This window comes from Neovison vison, chromosome 5, assembly GCF_020171115.1.
Source record: "Neovison vison isolate M4711 chromosome 5, ASM_NN_V1, whole genome shotgun sequence".
Taxonomy (NCBI): Eukaryota; Metazoa; Chordata; class Mammalia; order Carnivora; family Mustelidae; genus Neogale; species Neogale vison.
This window is the reverse complement of record NC_058095.1, coordinates 16,787,321-16,803,596: the sequence shown is the minus strand read 5'-3', so window position 1 is coordinate 16,803,596 and position 16,276 is coordinate 16,787,321. Positions and strand designations below refer to the sequence as shown.

The 16,276-nt window shown below is 37.5% G+C and overlaps 1 protein-coding gene across 3 annotated transcripts in view; it reads right to left on the bottom strand.

Annotated features, from left to right (window-relative positions):
• The window catches only part of KANSL1 (KAT8 regulatory NSL complex subunit 1), a 179,021-nt gene that overhangs the window by 42,470 nt on the left and 120,275 nt on the right, over window positions 1–16,276 (bottom strand). For all 3 annotated transcript variants that reach the window (XM_044247699.1, XM_044247698.1, XM_044247700.1), the window contains 2 exons: window positions 14,028–14,169; window positions 7,330–7,434 (listed from right to left, as the gene is read on the bottom strand). In XM_044247699.1, the coding sequence (XP_044103634.1) occupies window positions 7,330–7,434; window positions 14,028–14,169 (247 nt within the window). The remainder of the gene's footprint in view (window positions 1–7,329; window positions 7,435–14,027; window positions 14,170–16,276) is intronic.

Here is a 16,276-nt window from a genome sequence, read left to right as displayed (position 1 = left end):
AGAAGCAGGCAGAGAGAGAGGAGAAAGCAGGCTCCCTGCTGAGCAGAGCCGGATGCAGGGCTGGATCCCAGGATCCTGGGATCATGACTGAGTAGAAGGCAGAGGCTTTAACCCACTGAGCCACCCAGGTGTCCCAGTTTAAAAAGTCTTTTTTAAAGGAGAAAAGTTAACCCAGCAGTATTGAGTAAAGCAAATTTCATCATACAAAAAACTAGGATCAGGGGGCGCCTGGGTGGCTCAGTAGATTGAAGCCTCTGCCTTCAGCTCGGGTCATGATCTCAGGTCCTGGGATCGAGCCCTGCATTGGACTTTCTGCTCAGCAGGGAGCCTGCTTCCTCCTCTCTCTCTGCCTGCCTGTGCCTGCTTGTGATCTCTCTCTGTCAAATAAATAAATAAAATCTTAAAAAAAAAAAAAATCTAGGATCAGTCTACAGCTTCCTGTCCCCTTACAGGATAAAGTATATAAGCTCATTAAGATAAATACAAAACCCATTATGAATTGGCCTAATCATCCAACACTCCATCAAGGAAAAGTATTTCTTTTTTTTTTTTTTTTTTTCAAGGAAAAGTATTTCTAATTCCTCTACAATGCCAGACTCTCTCAAGCCTTTCATATTATACATGCAGTATCCTCTCTGTTGGAAGGGACAAGGACTCAACACTAATACATCCTTCTCTATTATGCTACCTCTCCTAACCTCCCTTAGAAGTGAGAATTTTTCCTCTTTATTCCCCCGTTATATGCCTGTTTTAAGACTATGAAAGCTCTCAAAGGAAGATACCTGGTTCTACTAATAGGTGTTTCCTAGACACACAGTAGGGTCTGGAAAAATAAGCTTTAACCAAACATTTATTATGGACCAAATGCTGTTAAAAGCATGGTATACTTCTTCAACAGCTAATTATTAACCACTCTAATGAGGTACACAAACAGAGCAACTCTTACCTAAGACTCCTGAATGCTGACATGCATGGAAATTCATACAGACTTTTACAAAGTCATATACTATATGTACTGGGTTAAGTGCTTCAAAATAAAAAACAAATCCAAACCCAAAGAATGTGAACACCAAGAACGAACTGTAATGTAAACTATGGACCTTGGGTGGCTGTGGTTATGTCAATGTAGGCTCATCACTTGTAACAAATGTACCACCTTAGTGGGAGATATTACCCATGGAGAAGACTACCCAAGGCAGGAGTGCCATGCCAGGCAGGGGGTAAATGAGAAATCTCTGTCTTCTGCTCAATTTTGCCATCAACCTTAAACTGATCACTCCAAAATAGTCTTAATTTTTTTAAAAAATCAAATACATTAATACTTCTGCTTCAAAAGGTATAGATAATTAAAAATATAAACAGTCTTAACAAATACCACTTCATGTCAAATTTTGCTGCCAAATGACCCTGATGCAGGACTTAGGAAAACCACTTCTGGTTCTCAGAGATCTCTGGAGTTTGGAAATTGAGATAACAGAGTAAGGACTTACATTATTACTTCCGCTTCACACAAGAAGGTATGGGAAGTGTGGGGGAAAAGCAGTGTTCTACACACGTCCAAAAGGTCAAGGTGTCTGGCAGTGTTGTTTGGATCTTTTACTTCCTCATTTTTAAAGTAATTCTATCAATTACTGAGTTAGGAACGTGAAAATTTCCAAATATGATTATGGATTTACCTATCCCTTTAGTGTGCGTGTACTTATGCTTCACGTATTGCAGCATCCATCTTCATGACTCTTCTGCCTCCTTGATGAAATGACTGCATTATCAATGATAATGATTACATTATCAATGTAAAATGTCCTTCTTTATCTCTGGTATTACTGTCTTAAAAACTATTTAGCTCTTATTAATACACCCACAGCAGCTTTCTTATGCTTAGTGTTCATTAAGTATACTTAACTATACTTCCCCCTGTCCTTTTATTCCCTATAGATCTGAGCTTCCACCTGTTCTTATTCACCTTCAACCTGAAGAAAGTTAACATTTTTCAGTGCAGATATTCTGCCAACAGACTCCTCTTAACTTTCTTTTATCTAAAAAGGACTTTATTTAACCTTTATTTTTGAAGAATTTTTTTTAGCCCTGTATAGAATGTCAAAGGGCAAATCCCACCCCCATTTTAATGACCTCACCCCATCGATGTCTGTTGTCCATTGTTTCTGAATAGAAGTCACCTATCCTTATCAATATTCACTTATATGGAATGCATCTTTTTCCCCTCTGGCTACTTGTGAGATTTTCTTCCTCTTTCATTATCACCATGTTATATTTCTCCTGCTTACTATTTTCCGAGTTTCTTCAATCTCTAAAATTATCTTTTTCATTCAAATATCTAGCCATTATTTCCATAACTGCCATCCCTCCCCACCAGTACCACTCAATCTCTTCTCCTTCTGGAACTCTAAGGATACGTACTTAGTGCTTCCCCAGGACTATGGTCATTTCTGAGCAGTTCTATGTTCAGTCTATTTTTTGGTTGGATACTTATGTGCACTGACCCTTTTTAAAGATTGTATTTATTTGAGAGAGAGAGTGACAGTAAGAGAGAGTGAGAGAGAACACACATACAAGGGAAGGAGCACAAGGAGAGGGACAAGCAGAATGTGTGCTGAGTGTGGAACCCGTGTGGGACTCAATCTCATGACCCTGAGATCATGACCTGAGGCAAAATCAAGAGTCAGATGCTTAACCGAGTAAGCCACCCAGCTGCCCCATGATCCCTTCTCTTCTGTAAGTTTTCAAGCTGCTGTTCAGTAGAACAGTACCCTTTTTACTCAAGATACTGTACTTTTCAATTCTCCAATTTGTGTTCCATAAGTTCCATGTGATACTTCTTTAGTTTTCACCTCTCTGCTTAGATTCCCCCAGATTTACTATCTTTACTTTAAATCTTCGAACACAAGTGGCTGGTTAGCTCAGTTGGTTAGTGTGGTGGTAATAAATCTTCAAACATATTTTTATTAGATGCTTTTTATTCTTATTTCTTAATTCCAATCTGAGCCACTTCAGGATCGGTTTCTACTGACTTTTTTCTCATGACTAAAGAAGACATTTTTCTATTTACTGATAAGTCTAATAAATTGTTATTGTGTAATATACTGTATATGGTATGTTATGAACTCTAGATTCAATTAATTTTCCCTGAAGCACACTGATTTTTGCTCTACGAGGCAAATTTCTATTTAGTTAGAAACCAAATGAACCTTGATTTTGTATAACTACTTTCATGTTTTCACAGGAACATATTAGAGCCTATTTTGGATTTTTTTGAAAACTTACTCCTGTGGTGAGTCCCTCTTAATCCCAGGAAAAGTCTTTAAATCCCAAAGCATGAGCCCTTGGTTTCAGTGTAAGGCCCAGGCCCTAGGTATTTACCAAGTCATGACAGAATTCAAACTCCAAAATTCTGTCTTCACTGCAGTGGGCAGTGAATACGTTCTGGGCTCCGCTCCTTTCAGCCTGCCAACTGTTGCTTTCTACTAGGCTCTATCAAAACTCACCAAATTGAACTTTGTGAAGTTGAAGGGGTTCAATGAGGTGGGGTTCTAATGCTGTAATTTTCATACTTATATTTAACCAGCCTATTTTCCATTTTGAACCCCAACCAAGGGGTTCAAAGATCTGAGAGGGATTTACAGAGTGTGGGACTAAGACCTCGACCCCCACCATGACTCCCCCTTTGTCACTACTTCCTCCCTCAATTTCTAGCTTCTTGGCAGCAGTGACCTCCAACCTCTGACAATATGAAAGCCAAGGAGATTGTGGCTCTCTAGCTGAGTTCTAAAAACCCCGTACCAAATGGACTAAGGAAGGCCCTCACCTCTGAGTGTGTTTTCTGTCTGAAATTTTGTTGAATTTCTTTGGTAGTTTTTAAACGCATTCTTCCCACCTTGTAAAAGGCATAGGTTCCAAGTCAGTACTTTTCACTCATTAATTCTTGAATGGAGAAAAGGGGACTACTGTTTATTCAGGAGAATGGAGTGGGAGAAGAAAGAAGGAAAGGACATGTTTTAGAACATGGGAGAATAGCTCTCAACAGCTTTATATACTTCCTCTTTCCAGGAACACACCCTTTTTGTTCAGAAGGTTTTTTATTTCATATCTGAATTTATTAGTGCAACAGTTGGCTTTATCAGCACCTGCAAAGCCCTTAGTTTCTCTCCACCTACTTTTACCTTTCAAACTGCCTTTGACTTAGAAGTCAGACTGAAGTCTGTTTTTTTAAAGGGGCTTTTTTCCTAGGAGTTTCTCCCTTCTTCTCCCCCACCACTCTGTGGTTTAAAAACAAAACCCACTTGGGGTGCGTAGGTGGCTCAGTGGGTTAAAGCCTCTGCCTTTGGCTTGGGTCACGATCCCAGGCTCTTGGGATCGAGCCCCACATCAGACTCTCTGCTCCTCGGGGAGCCTGCTTCTTCTTCTCTTTCTCTGCCTGCCTCTCTGCCTACTTGTGATCTCTGTCTGTCAAATAAATAAATAAAATCTTTAAAACAAACAAACAAAACAAAACAAAACAAAAACAAAACCCACTCCATCTCAGGGAACATTTCCTGCTATCTCCATAGCTCTAAAAAGGCTCACCCATATATTCAGTCTCTAAAATAATTCAGTTTCTGCCATGTCTGTACTGTGCTCATAACCAAAGCAGATATATATAGGTCCAGTCAAGAAACACTCATTCAGTTTGTAAATAAGACAAAAAGATGATTATGTGTCCTTTAGTGTAGCACCTGAACTTCATCTAACAAGCCTTCCTAGGATTATATAACTCTCAATAAATTACTTAACTTTGTTTTACTTACTATTTATACCTGATTAGGGCTCAGATACCTCAAGTTGGATGTTTATTTTTAGAACACTGAGGAGTTAAAACTGTTCTGTGTCTAGTTGAAAACATAACCCCAAAGGTAATGGCTTTATTATTCTTATAGGATATTATAATAAGTTTTGGAGGCTACTGAGTAATCTCATTTCAGAACTCATCATTCTCACCTTTATCAGTAAGTCACAATGTATATCTTTGAAAATTGTGTTAAACTTCTTGAAACTGTATCTTGATAGGTTAAAAAAAAATCCCCTTTGGCTTTTTTGTGAGTTTCAGAAGTGAAGATATAAGAATGAACAACACAGCACAACAAAACAAACATCTTTGACATAATTATTCTTAAGCCACAGTCTTCAAATGTTTTTTGAGAGGGAGAAGTAAAAAGGGGGGGGCAATAAATACTTCCATTTTAGAAAAAAAATTAATAAGCAAAATAGAAATGGAAAATAGGCTGGTTAAATAGGAGTATGAAAATTTACAGCTGCCCCTGTGTCAAGTGTGACTTAAGATTTTTTAAAGCAAAACTGAAGAGGTATAAATCACTTTTCAGAAAAGCTGGATAACAAAAAGGCAAAATTAAAGATGTAGTTTAAGGATTACCTTAAGTGCTACAAATGTAATTCTAAGTAAGTAAGCCAACTGTATCTGAGCAACCAAAACTACTACATGAACAAAGGTGAACATTCTAGTCCCTACAATATATTACAAACCAGGAACTTTAAAAGGCCTTCCTACAGTGAAAAACTCTTGCTTGCTTGGCAGTTGACATATCAGGTACGAGGAAGATGACCTTGACCTTCAAGAATCATGCAATCTAATACTAAGCATACTCATGCAAGTGAATAGTGGGTAGGAAAAGGGACAAATCCCTAAGGGTTGCATGCACATATGTGAACATGTGTAAACAAAATGAGCATCAGAAACAAAATGAGAGACTGTCATGTCCTATCCTTCACAAGCACTGAGGTGAGAAAAACCTCACAAAAGATGATCCAAAAATTTTTTGGAATTCCTAAATATACAAATATATAAGTATCTTTATAAAACTCCCTCTCAATCACATATGCCTCAGATCTCATGTTTCCTGTACCTCATATCACCAAGCACCAGGTGACCTTACCCATGTTCTCTCACTTGTAACAACTTTTTTCATGGCTATAGCAAACACAAACAGTTTCACAAATCATTTGTAAAAAAAATTCTATAGATAGTTTATAATGAACTCACACTGTGGACTTGAATACTAGCAAAATCTGGCATTCTACTCTTTAATTTCTTTATTTGACAGAGAGAAATCACAAGTAGGCAGAGAGGCGGGGGGGGGGGGGGGGGGGGGAAGCAAGCTCCCTGCTGAGCAGAGAGCCCGAAGCGGGGCTCGATCCCAGGACCCTGGGATCATGACCTGAGCCGAAGGCAGAGGTCTTTAATTTCTTTAAAACCATTTTCCAGTTAAGAACCATTAACTTCTTAATTTCTTCACATTTATCCCTGGCTTTAAGTTCTGTCATTAGGAAAGTTAGTTTCCACCATATCCCATGAATTCTTGCTTAAAATGATAACAAAGGATAACAAGCTTTGTTGATTTGCAGATGCAAACCAAGACCTAGCACTCCAGCCTCCCAAATAAACTGTTGTCAAGGGACTCTGGAATTTCTAACAAATGACTTAAATCAAGAAATATTAATATTCATAAAAGCCAATGAGTTTCTGGGGGCGGGGAGAACCTGAAACAAATAAAAAAGCGCTCTTGGGGCTGAGAAGCTAAAAAAATTAATTTGGGTTCTGAGGAAATAGAAAAAGAGAAGGAAACATGGAAGAGGAAGATATGGGCTAGGCTCTAAGGATACAGAAACTTATAGAAAATGACAGTTTTACCCTCATGACAGAAATAAAAAGGCAACTCCGAGAGAGCTTTCAACATCTTTGTGAGTTAAACCTCTAGTCCAACCTTTTCATTTTGTAGTGGCCCAGAAAGGCTGTTTTAAACTTGTGAAGGTGTCAGAGCAACATGGTCTCCTGATTCTCAGTAATACCCCACAATGCCCACACTTGCTCTGGCTGTTGTTTTTGCGTTAGGAGCTGCTTTTAAAGTCAAGGTCAACTACACAGCTGCAGGAGGGGCCCTGTTCCACTCTACTTAGGAATTCAGGCCTTGAAATGCCAAAAGTGATAAAAGGGGATACAGTTCCCTTCCTTCAAAAAATGCCAGGATCCTTGGGCGCCTGGGTGGCTCAGTGGGTTAAAGCCTCTGCCTTTGGCTCAGGTCACGATCCCAGGGTCCTGGGATTGAGTCCCGCATCGGGCTCTCTGCTCCTCGGAGAGCCTGATTCCTTCTCTCTCTCTCTGTCTGCCTCCCTGCTCACTTGAGATCTGTCTGTCAAGCAAATAAATAAAATCTTTAAAAAAGAAAAAAATGCCAGGATCCTTGTTACAGAGAATAACTGTGTACTGAAGCAAATGCCAGAATTCTCCCTCATTCCCCCTTTTCTGTCTTTTATACTTACCAATTTATCATTCCCATGATCTGTCTTCACTTCAGAACTAAGTGGAAGAAATAAGTCTGTTGTTGCATGTTCCGGGGGAGGTGCCTCTCCAAGAACTATCAACCCCTGCAAGACAGAAGAGCAGCATCAGTGAGTGGTACTATAAAGCACAAATTTAATTTACAAGTTAGTATCACAAGAGTTAGGGGCAGGGGACTGGTTTACCAAAGCCCCTTTCCCTTTTCCTATGATTCTCAAACAAAAACAACACTATCAGCAGTTTTGCTTTCCCAAGAGTTATTTCAACATAAAGAATACCCTAGTTTCCCCCTTTTCCCACTCAAATGCTATGACCTACATAAGCTTGTTCCCTTTAGCATCTTTTAGTCTGGAATCTTTAGTAGAGTCTGGTACTTTATATTGTATTACTAACTAGACTATACTGTGGTAACAACAGCAATGCAATTTTTCTACGTAACTTGATCACAGATGTGGCTTAAAGATTACCTTTAGTGCTACGAATATGTTAAGTGCTACAAATGTCAGTGATAAGCCATCTGTATTTAAGTAACCAAAATTTTACCTGTTACAAAGGTGGAACAGTGCACTCCCTACAATATATTACAAACCAAGAACTTAAAACAAACAAAGCCGTTCCAAAGGCACCTGTTTCTCATAAGCATAAATAACACTCCAAAATAAATTGGAAAAAAAAAAAATAACACTCCAGATTAGGTTCCTGCTTCACAATTTCAAAGCTGGATCTTATAGTTATCCCAGGAATTAAAAAATGTAAAAAGAAACTTAAAACGACTCTACAAATCCTATCTAGTCAGCAAGGGTGCAACTTGGTAAAGACACAAGTGAGCTCACAGTATAAAACAAACAAAAAGCCACACACATGAATCTCACAATGAACTCAAACAGAGGTAACCAAAACCAACTTTTGACACTGTATAACATAAAAGACTGGGATGAAAGTAACCAGGGCTTTGTGTCTTTAGTTTTCCTTTTCTGATTTAGAAAACAAGAAGATCTGACTAGTAAGTCTCTTAAAGGTAATTTTGTATTAGAATCACCTAGGAAAACTTATCAAGTTATACCTGCCCAGCTTCAACATCAGATTTACTCCAAGTCCCTGGGGTTATGGCTGGGTATTCTACATTTTTAAAAAAGCTCCACTGGTAAGTCCCAAGGCAAGCTCTAAATTGAAACATATTAGACTTCCGTCAATCTTGACTCAGCATCAGAATCCCCCCAGTGACCATCCTGAAATATAAATGTCAGAACTTAAAAAAAAGAAGAAGAAAAAAAAAATTTTTGACTGTATCAATTTGAGCTCCATAGCTATTATGATGACCCAGACTCTTGTAATAGCCAGCGAACCAGATGATCCATTCCTATGGTCCTTTCTAACTCAAAAATCTCTAATGAAATAGGGAATGCAGGAGAGGAAATGGGGGAGGGGCTGATCTTAAGAAAGAACAATGGAGGGACACCTCTAAAGACTTAGACAAAATACAAATACATTTGTCCCAAAATACAAATATATTTGAATCCCCCATATTCCCTAGCAGAATCATATACAAGAAAGGAAATGTGTAGCAATTGTTTTTTTGAGTTTTAGGTTAAAAATTTTTTTTCCTTGAATAGGAATATTAAGTTTATATTAATTACAGCCAGAAGCCTAAATAAGCCAATTACCAGGTATAAAGTTACTCCTTCAATTTTTTTTAGGTTAGATGATAAGTCAGGTTATAAGAGTCACTATTTTCCAGAGAGAAAACTTTTTCCTTAAACCACTGAATAATCTCTTAAAATAAACACCTATCTGAAAGACAACAAGGACACTCTCCTGAGAGTTAAAAAGCCCTGGTAGGGACCACTTATTCCAAGTCATTTTATAGACCCAGAGAGGATGGAGGTTGAAGGTGATGTCAACAGGCCAATCCATGGCAGGACGAGGGCTAAACACTGGGTCAAATTCCTCATGTTCTTTCATTCACTCAGATCAAGGCATCAATTATCCACTTACTGACATTGTTTTAGGGGCTGGGAATACAGGAAAGAAGGAGAGACAGATCCTTCCACCCTGGTAATCCTCATCCGAACCCATCCCTGAAAGTGCTTACATTCCAATCCTGGGGAAGACAGATAATAAACAATTTGAGTAAGTAAATTTTATGCAGTACATAAGAAGGTGTAAAATGCTAAAGAAGAAAGGACAATGCAAGGATTAAATGGGAGTGGGCATCTCAGGGCTATTACTGCACTCTAAAATAGACCACAAACTAGCAGAGGCCAAGATACAAAGACTGGGAGAGTCTCCCCATTCTTCACCACTGCTCAAGTCAAAACCAGAATCATGTCCAGGCCCTTAGGCCTAGAAAAATTCTATAAAAGGATCCAAGGAATTGGGATGGATCATAGCTGCATGCAGTCATAATATATCCTTATACATTATTCCTCTGCAGAAACATAAAGCTGTCCTACAGAAGTCAAAAAAAGGAAGAAAAAAAATAGTATGAACCAAAACTAAAAAAGGAAGAATTGGTAGAAGGAATTATGCTAAGCCTGATTATAAAATGGGGCAAAAGAAAGCAAGCAAAAAAGAACAGAAAAAGCTTAAGCTGTAGACTTAATTGCTGCTATTTCAACAATTTCATGTAATATATGGAACCAAAGTACAAGATAAAAAAAATCACCCCTTAATTTATAACACAAAATTAAGATGTAAATTCACACACTCCCTCCCCTTTTCATTCTGAGTAGGTCAGTCTTCCTTATCCATCTTAAGATAAATCAGTGGTCTCCCTGCAGATCAGTTCCACATGAACCATGCTGGGCTACCTAGACAAGACATAGCTGTCCACAATGCCTTTTAACCCTCTAAGATGGGAATGTCAACTGCTTTACATCACTTTTGAAGACAAAGGTGTATTTCTAGGCTTCTGTCATTCCCTTCAGCTCCCTTCCTATCCAGAAACTTCCAAGCTCTTCCACCTCTCATTCCCAATAATATGTCCATCCTCAGTTAGTAACTGCTATGTAATTTCACAGATCAGTCAGAAGAAATAAAAGAAAAATGGTATGTATTAGACATGGATGTTGAAGACTGTGTTAAGAAGTCTCCTTTAACAACAAAACCCATGTGGTCCCTGTGCTTTCCCCCTCAGTTTTATTTAGCAAGTATGAAATATCAATAAATATGCTCAAGACATATAATAAAGACAAAAGAACAGAATAGCAGAGTGTTAGAAAATGCTCTGGAGTCAGATAAATAGCTGTGAGTTCAAATTTAGCTCTGCCTCTTACAAATATGTAAGCTCTAAGATTTGCTCTGTGCACTAAACAAGAATACATGAACATACTTGTTTACGTACACACTCCAGGTACATATATTGTTCTCCTTTCTCATTCTATAAGGGAGCATCTTAAAAAAAATAAGCTCACTGATCATGAAAATTAAAATAGGAACTCCTAAACACTGTATCCTTTTTCTCCAAAAAGCAACAGGAATCATTACTCCCAAAAGAAACTCTCAAGATTAATACTTAATTTCTGACAGGAAATAAACTGGTAATCAACTAGTGGTAGTTCTCAAAATATTTTATTTTCTTTTTGGAATATGTCACTTTCGGAAAATTAAAGTTAACATGCTAGAGAGTAAATCCTTAAAAAGAAAAAGAAAGCTTCAGTCTCTTATTCCCCAACCTAAGACATGTTATAGCTCTACAGTTTACCACCAAGTCTGGATTCATCTCATGAAAAGGCCTGTACTACCCAGGCAATCCTAACAAATCTTGGAGGATAGGAAATGGGAATATCAATCCACTTTACCAAAACACAGGCAGTTAAAAATCTTAGTAACTCAAAAAGTAGGCAAGCTCTTGGAAGCAACTAACTTGAGCAACAGTCAAATGCCTGCTCTCAGCTCTGTGCTCACATGTTTACTTGACCACGAACAAACTATTTCTTCTTTGACGCTCCAATGGTTAACTTTTAGTTTTGTAAGTAATAGTAAAACGCTTAGCACAGCGCCTGGCATGCAGTAAATGCTCAAAGACTTCTGTTATTATAGTGATAGGAGACCAAATGCACATTAATTTACCTCTGGGGTATATTTTATTGCTTACGTGTTATATAGGCTTGAACAGTATCCCTCCAAAATTTATGCAACCTAAAACCTATAAATGGATCCTTACTTGGAATTAGGGTCTTTGCAGACAACACGGAGTTAAAATGAGCCCTACTGTGGGCCCTAAATCCCAATATGACTAACGTTCGTTTAAGAGGGAAATATAGGCACAGACACACAGAGACAAGATGCCCAAGTGAGGACAGAGGCAGAAAAAGAAATGATGCTTTTTAAGGAGGAATACCAAGGACTACCAGCAACCACCAGAAACTTAGAAGCAGCAAGTAAAGATTCTTCCCTAGAATCTTCAAAGGGGGTGTGGCCTTCCCTCTGCTGATTTTAGAATTCTAGCCTTCAGAACTATAAGAAAACAAATCTCTGTTGTTTTATCACTCAATTTGTGCTGTTACCCAATAAAGTGCCCCAAGAAACTAATACGTTTAAACAGACACTGTATAAATACAAATTTTAAATAGTTGTCAGTTTTCAACATACTACTTATTAGGATTAGCATTCAACTTTTATTCTTCCAATCAGAATTCTGTAACAGATATTGTGTATCCAGACTGTAGACCAAGACAATATATTACAATCTTGAATGCCTTATTTTATAGACCATGAAAACGGAGGCTCAGGAAGGTTCAGTGACTTTTCTTCCCAAGCTTACACAGCTCTGTGGTAGCAGAGACAGGACTAGAACAAAAGATTATTAATCCCAAGCCTGACATTTCTTTAATACATTATTTTTTGAATAATAAAACTCCTGAAGAGTCAATATATGCACAAAACTCCCAGATAAGCACGTTCCAGATACTCAGAAATACCTAAGACTTTTCAAAGTTTCCCCAAACTGTTGTCATTACTGCTGAGTTATGAGCCAAAGAATAAAACAGGAACCAAAAGTGAATTAAGGCTATCTTCTCTGGGGGCACTTGGATGGCTCAGTCATTAAGCATCTGCCTTCAGCTCAGGTCATGATCCCAGGGTCCTGGGATCGAGCCCTGCTCCACCGTGAATCTGCTTCTCCCTCTCCTACTCCCTCAGCTTGTGTTCCCTCTCTGTCAAATAAATAAATAAAAATCTTTAAAAAAAATCTTTCAAATATTTTTTAAAAATCTTTAAAAAAAAAAAAAAAAAAAAAAGAGTATCTTCTCCGGTGCCTGGCTAGCTCAGTTAGTGGAGTATGTGACTCTTGAACTCTGGGTTGTCAGTTCAAGCCCCACACTGGGTGTAGAGATTACTTAAAAAATAAAATCTTACGGGGAAAGAAATCCCACTCACAACTAGTGAGGCTGTAAACTGAGCCTGCTGCCAAAATACGTCTCTGAAGTAGGTATCCAGAACATACAAGTATCCATATGACTTAGCTAAAGATGTTTATTATGGTATGCTTTATGATTTTAATAAATGGCAGAATTAAAACAGTCACCAAGAAAGGTAATATAAGGTACCCAACTAAAATGTTTTCCCGGGGCAGCTGGGTGTCTCAGTGGGTTAAAGCCTCTGCCTTCAGCTCAGATCATGGTCCCAGGATGCTGGAATTGAGCCCCGCACCAGGCTCTCTGCTCCTCGGGGAGCCTGCTTCCCCCTCTCTTTCTGCCTACTTGTGATCTCTGTCAAATAAATAAAAATCTTTGGGGGAAAAAAAATGTTTTCCCAAAAAAAAACACAACTACAAGAGCACTCCAGTGGAATTTTTGGAATAAAAGCTTAGATGATATATACAGGGGGCTGCAGAACTTCAAACTCTCATTTTATCTTGTCAGTTGGTCATCCTTTTAAACTTTTGGCTTACTAATTAATTCAATGCATACACAGTACACACAGTACAGCAATTTTCTGAAGGCTTTGACCAGCATTAAGGCAAGAAAAAAAAGTGTTGTGACATGTATTTATAAGAGCAACAGACTCTTCATCTAGCTAATATGAAAAAAAAAAACCTTGAAAGAATGTAAGCGCCACAAAGCAGGATTTTTATTTTACCACACAGCCCTCTAAAGAGAACAGTGCCCGGTACACGGTAGGCCCTAACCTATCTAATGAATGTGTCTTTTCCATGCACATTTACCCCTCAGTCAAACCCAAACTGAGTAAGGGACTCTTTTCTAAGGTGATTTTTAAGAAGAAAAACTACCACAGTGTCACTATCAAAGATAAAACTTCTTTGGTAAGAATCAGGACTCTGCAGACTAGAGGACACAAAATCAAGGGACACGTAGTGGTAAAATAGAAATGCATCTAAGTAGAAAAGCAAGAGGATATCCTTAGCCATCATTGCTTTCCCATAAATATAACAAATAATGAGTTACATCAATGGCTTACATTTACATACTCTTTTTTATGTTTCCTATTAGCCCAAATACAGAACTGTTTCGTTATAAACACATGTTCAATTTAACATTACATCTTAATAGTGTGGTCTGCTCTATTTTAAACATGAGGCCCTTAAATAAACTAAACACTATATCAGATCATATTAAACTCTTCTCTTTGACCCAGTTACGAGTTCTTGAGGGATGGGGAAAAAAGGATAATCGTAATTTTTAGTTGGGCTAAAAAAGACCAGACATTTATCTCTTACCTTATTAGCACGTATCTGTTTGTAAATATCCGTTTGCTGCCGAATTCGATATTCCAAGTCAGAAACATGAGCCTGAAGCCAGTTCCAGCGGCTGACAATAGCTGCTCGGTCTGCAGCCCATCTCCATTCTGACCTGCGTCTCCTAAAAGGAAATAAACTGAGTGAAATTCGAGAGTAGCAGCAACATTTATACCCAATGGGAATGGGAGGGTTTTAACATCTAAAGGCCCTTATGTCGCTTAGTCTACTGCCAAGAAAAACCCAAGACTTAACGTATGTATATATGTATGTAAGTCAATTACAGGAAACACATGGACAAAACTTCACATATAGATATTTCCCAAATTAACTAGCTGAAACTGCCTTCTAGTATCTCAATCTTGTGGCAATTTCAGAGGAGACAGAGAAATATTCTCAGGAGATAGAGAAATATTTCAACATAAAACATATATAAATAATGAAGATTATCGACACAGAAAATCCAAAAGACACCACAAATTATTAAAGCAAAGAATTCAGCAAAACTGTCAAGACTGTCAAAGTGTTGGTACGTGCCAACAAGTGGAAAATATTCATTTTTATAAAAAGCACTATTCACAGCACCAACTTATGCTAACTTGATACATACAAGATCTTTAGAGAAAAAATAAAACCTGAAAACATAAAGACTTATAAAAATGAGACATAATTTTTTTTAAGATGACAATTTTCACATGTGTATAAATTCAAGTAAGTCCCAACCAGATTCCCTACAGGGTTTTTAATGGAAACAGATAAAAAGATCCAAAAATTCACAAGGAAACAAAGACTAGCAGTAGCAAAATTCTAAAGAAAATCTGATGGAAACTGGCAACTACAGACTTACGTAAAGCCATAACAATTAAAGCAGTATCTAGAAAGACAAAAAGACCAGTGAGACAAAATACAAGGCCCCAAAACTCAGAACTGGATATATAAAAGGGATGACATCCGTTATCAGTGGGGAAATCTGAACTATTCAATGGAAAGCTGAATGGCCAACTCTTTACACAGAAGAACGTAAAACTAGTTCCCCTCATCATCATATAATTCCATAATTTTGGAATTCCTAAATCTGAAAAGCCAAACTGAAAGAAAAATATCTTTGGAAGGATTCCTTAAGACACAAAAAACATCTTAGCTAAATTTCAACATACAACAGAAGATTTAATAAAGCTAAAGACAAGCCACTATTTGGTAGAAGATTATCTGTAACACACATAACTGAAGATTAAATATCAGAATATAAACTAGAACTCCAACAAAGAGATTAAAAAAACAGACAATCTAATAAAACAATAGAAAATTCATGTGAGAAATCCAAATGGCCAATGAATATACAAACATACACCATACCTTGTTAGATTTTGGTTAAAATATTAGTATTCGGTCAGATATTAGGAAGCTATTTCAAACCCAGACTGGAAAAACCAAGTTTTTTAAGATGTGGAGAACAGCAATTCATACACTGCCAGTAATAAAACCTGGCACACCTGTTTCTGAAGGCTAATTTGGAAATACTTGGCTAGACAGAAAAATGTGAATACCCAACCATCATGAAATTCTATTTCTGAGAACACTTGCACATCTGCATGAAGAAAGAAAGAGATTCACTGAAATAGTTTGTAAGAGCTAAAAGTTACAATCTAATTTGCTAAAGCAGGAAAATAAACTAAGAAATAAGTTGTTTGAGATACACACAAGTAGTAAAAGAATTTAAAGGAATATTGCTTATTAATAAGTATTATATGTATCAACATGACTAAATCTCAACAACACGAAATGGAAAAGTTATAAGAAAACTAAAAAAGCATAAACATACAATAAGGACTATAGCCAAAACATAAGTAGTAATAGTAAAGTATAAAAATATGCGCAGAACTGATACTCAACAAAGTTAGGATCAAGGTTCTTATCACCTCTGGGAATGGGAATGAAGAAGTTGGATTTTAGCTCTACTTATAATGTAATGTGTGATTCCTCTTTAAAAGCAAAAGTCTGGGGCTCCTGGATAGCTCATATGGTAGAGTGTGCAACTCGATCTTGGGGTGATGAGTTCAAGCCCCATGCTGGGCACAGAAATTACTTAAAACAAACAAACAAACAAAACCCTTAAAAATACAATAAAAATAAAAACAAAAAATTTCATGGAAACACATGACAACATTTTAACATTCTTTAAATATTAGAGGAGTATATGGCACCTGGTATATACTATAATCAAAGTTTTT